This window comes from Solanum tuberosum, unplaced genomic scaffold, assembly GCF_000226075.1.
Source record: "Solanum tuberosum cultivar DM 1-3 516 R44 unplaced genomic scaffold, SolTub_3.0 scf00687, whole genome shotgun sequence".
Taxonomy (NCBI): Eukaryota; Viridiplantae; Streptophyta; class Magnoliopsida; order Solanales; family Solanaceae; genus Solanum; species Solanum tuberosum.
Window position 1 is genome coordinate 7,988 of NW_006239608.1, and position 4,184 is coordinate 12,171.

Below are 4,184 nucleotides of genomic sequence, written 5' to 3' on the forward strand. Positions count from 1 at the left end.
AAGGAGAGAACTATGGGGGCATCTTAGCGGAGTTAAGGACAGATGTAAGGCTCCATGGGAGACTTTAACAATGTGCTTAAGCAAGACGACAGAATAGGGGGAAATCCTGTCACCTATGCAGGAGTGTGTAGAGGAATGTAGCCTGACAGAAATGCCCAGCTCTGGAATCCCTTACACTTGGAATGATAAGCAGGATCAGAGAAGAGTCTTCCTCAAGGTGTGAGTGATCATTGTCCAGCCAAACTATCACTAGTACAGTGTACTTAAATATTGGAGCAGTTATCCAGACTTCCTAGGTATGGTACCGTGTACTTAAATATTGTGCAATACTAAGGCTGGTAAAAAAGATGAAAAGTGAACTGACAAGGTTACGTACATGCCAGAAACTATAACAATTGAAATATAACAATAGTTCTCTTTTTACTTCTACAACTTGGAGAGGCTTAATTATGATAAGAGAAAATCAATCAAAGTAGATTTTTTATACCTGGTGCAATGTATCCAAGAGTGCCCAATGTCTCTGTATGTGCCATGGACTTGCTGACAGCTAAAATCTTAGAGATTCCAAAATCACCAACATGAGCCACTATATCTTCATCCAAAAGAGCGTTGCTTGGCTTTATGGCGTAATGAACTATTGGAGTGACATGACCATGATGTAGATATTCAACTGCCATAGCTGCATCAAGCATTACAGTGACTCTTTGAAGGAGGTTCAACTGGGACTCTTCTCTATACAACCAATTCTCAAGACTCCCATTGGGCATATATCGCAGAACAAAGGCTCTTATATAGTCACTAGAACAAGTAGTAATCACCGGAACAAGATTTCTATGTCTAACATTTCTCATCACTTCACATTTGGTATCAAACCTCCTGCATACTTTCTCATTTTCCAAATTCCCAGAACCCTTAATGGCCACTGCAGTTCCACCAAACAATGTGCCTTTGTACACAGAACCAGAGATTCCCTCACCAATTAAATTGGATTCATCAAAATTATTTGTTGCTCGTTGAATCTCGTGATAAGAAACTAATTGATGAGTCCCCGATCTCCGGTACCTTTTCCACATCTTTGGACTTCCCTTTCTTTTGTCGTTTCATTATCCAAATTGAAACCAACAAGAATATCAGAAAGGATGATATAACCACAGGAGTAACAATTTTTAGCACACCCTCCTTAAGCTTTGATTGTTTTCCAGGATTAGTGACAGCACAAGCAGGAATATCCAATATGTGCACTCCACATAGACCTTTGTTCCCAAGAAATGACTGCAGAGTGGTATTTGCAAACACACCACTACTTGGTATTACACCTTCTAAATCATTAAATGAAACATTAATGCTTTGAAGGTATGAGAGTTTTTCCAAATATACAGGAATACTACCTGACAATGCATTTAAAGACATTCAAGAATTCCAAGTTTATCAAGTTGGCAAAGGATAATGGAATTAGGCCAAAAAATGAATTGTTCTATAGGTCAAGATACTGCAGGTTTTGGAGTTCCCCGAATGTGCTTGGTATCATTCCTGAAAAGTGGTTACTGGAAAGATGTAGTTCTACAATGGCTTTCAGTCCTCCAATATCTGATGGAACTTCTCCCTCTATTGAATTCTGTGACACGTCTAGATAGAGAAGACCACTCATTTTCCAAAGGCTCAATGGAAATTTTGATGAAAATTTATTAGAACCCAAATAAAGCTCTTGAAGCATGCTAAGATTTCCTAAGCATTCTGGAATTAATCCAGAGAGCTCATTACCATACAGATATAATTGAACCAAATCAGACAAATTGCATACCGCTTCTGGAATATGTCCCTTCAATTTATTGTTATCTAGATACAGCCCTTGGAGTTGTTTAAGCTTACCAATCTCAGAAGGAATACTCCCTGTCAAGTTGTTTCCTTCAATGTCTATGGCTGTAAGACCGCTCATATTGCCTATACTTGTGGGGATGAGTTCATTGATGTGTGCATATCCTATATTAAAGTTTTGAATAGTAGATGAAAGATTCCCAATAGAATTGCGCAGAACGCCATTCAATGGATTGGAACCCACTTGTAGATATTTGAACATGTAGCATCCGGCAATGTGAAATGACTACGAAGAGGCTTAAAATTGGAAATTTTCATTTTTGGAAAGAATTTTGAAAATTTGGCTAAGTATGGGAAAGGGTGAGTTTTTGGCCAACTTTGAGCCATCATAACTTCTAGCTAAAGATGAGTTAGGTGTAGTTCTAGTTATGGTTGAAAATTTCATGGAATGATCTTTCCAACTCCACCGAGTTTGCTCGATTTCGAGTTCGTATGCGTGAGTTATGCCCTTTGGAAGTTGGGCAGTTGGCAGGGAAATCCGTCCGGAAATTTTAAGGGCATTTTGGTCTTTTCCCTAATCAATTCTTTTGGTTATATTAAAGTGTTAGACTGATTTTTATATCAGTTTGTCCCGTTTTAAAAGAGTGAGAGTGAGGGTTTTGAGTGAAGAAGAGAAGAAGAAGAGAAGAAGAGGAGAAAGAGGAGATCAAGCAAGTTTCTGTCGTGGATATCGTCGGGGGTGATTCCTACTAGGTATGTGAGTTCAAGTGTTGGGTTGATCCTTTCCCCCACATGCCAAACTCATTTTATTTTCGAGAAAAGATTGATTATGCTGTTGAAGTTGTTGGGTTGTGTTGTTGGGTTGTGTTGTTGATGTTGTTGAAGTTCCTTGTTGATTTGGGACATGTTTCCGGTTGTGTTTTTTAGTTGAAATCTATTGTATGTTGAGGGGTTTATGGTTCTAAGTGTTTGGTGTTGGAACCCTTGAGGTTTAGAAGGCTTAGAGTTGGAAAATGAGGGAGAAAAAGTCGAACTTTCTGGGGAAGGGGCTGGCGCGTTGCGCCTGCCAGCGCGCCCAAAAAGGGGCTCTAAACTTTCCCCCTTGGGGCGCCGCGCCTTGCAGAGCGCCTCAGCTGGCCCTCTGAAATTTGAGGGCTGGTGCTCCGCGCCTTGCAGAACGCCAAGGACGCCAAGCTTTCCCTTTCATTCCCCACCCTTTCATGCATGTTCCTTGGTATTGTACCTATGTTTCCTAGTTGTTTCCAACACTCCAAGGTACATTTAAATGTTAAGAACTCATCTACAAATGTGTGGTCATATACCTTGAATCCATAATCCAATTTAAGGCAAGTTAGTATCAAGTCAAAGTGAAGTTAGAGTCAAGTAAAGCAAAGCTAAGAAGTAAGTCTAAGCAAGTCTTTAAAGCTTTTCAAGAGTCGTTGTTGAACGTTTTAACTTCGTTTCAAGTTTTAAGTCAAGCAAAGAGTATAGAGTTTCAAGCTAAGTAAAGAGTCTCAAGTTTCAAGTCAAGTGAAGAGTATCGAGTTTCAAGTTAAGTCAAGAGCATAAAGTTGAGTCCATTTCTCAAAAGCTATTAGGGAACTAAGTATTCCCAAAGAAGGTCGTAAATGTTTTTACATTTGAGTAAGAGGGGAACCATGTTTTCTAAAAGAGCCTTTGGGCTAAGTTTTGAGTAATCATCTCAATTAAAGCAAGATGTGTTTAAAGACACTTATGAGCCAAAGTATTTTTGGGAGTAGTATTGAGCACCGAATTGGGGACACGAGTTCATATTAACTCAAATCTCCATAAGAACCATGTGCCAACATGGGACTTGACGTATCATTCTTTTTAGATGATCATGTAAGATTTAGCTAGTGGATCCACTAAGCAAAAGTAAGGTCCTATATCACGGCAAGGTATAGGATGGTCCTTGGGCAACGTGAGGTAAAACGTTGTATCATCACTAGGGCTCATAGTGGTGGTTGTCGGTTAAAGAATCTCCCACAAAAGCTGTATTACTTTTATATAAGTAAAGTTGAGTTTGTTATTGTTTATCATTTACGAGCTAAGTTGTTTATACTGTTTTACAGCTATATATATTGCATGTGTCTTATTGCATTATATGTTGAGTTCAATTATTCATGAGTCGTACAGGGCCAAGGTAAGTGTTCTCTTGTACTCCTTTCAAGCTTAAGTTGTGGTTTAGCTTTCCAGCTCGCATACTCGTACATTCCATGTACTGATGCCAGTTGGCCTGCATCTTATTATGATGCAGACGCAGGTACCCAAGATCAGCATACAGCACGCCGTTGATCCATTTGAGCACTCCAAAGTCAGTGGTGAGCCTCCTTGCTTTCGGAGGACTC

At 39.6% G+C, this 4,184-nt stretch overlaps 1 protein-coding gene across 1 annotated transcript in view; it reads right to left on the minus strand.

Moving 5' to 3' along the window:
* Positions 1 to 666: 666 nt before the first annotated feature.
* Positions 667 to 4,184, minus strand: part of LOC107058893 (putative receptor-like protein kinase At3g47110) — a 4,392-nt gene continuing 874 nt past the window's right edge. Inside the window, exons 2-5 of the mRNA XM_015305133.1 lie at positions 1,546 to 1,980; positions 1,063 to 1,388; positions 874 to 971; positions 667 to 679 (exon numbers count right to left, since the gene is read on the minus strand). Coding sequence (XP_015160619.1) covers positions 667 to 679; positions 874 to 971; positions 1,063 to 1,388; positions 1,546 to 1,980 — 872 coding nt within the window. The remainder of the gene's footprint in view (positions 680 to 873; positions 972 to 1,062; positions 1,389 to 1,545; positions 1,981 to 4,184) is intronic.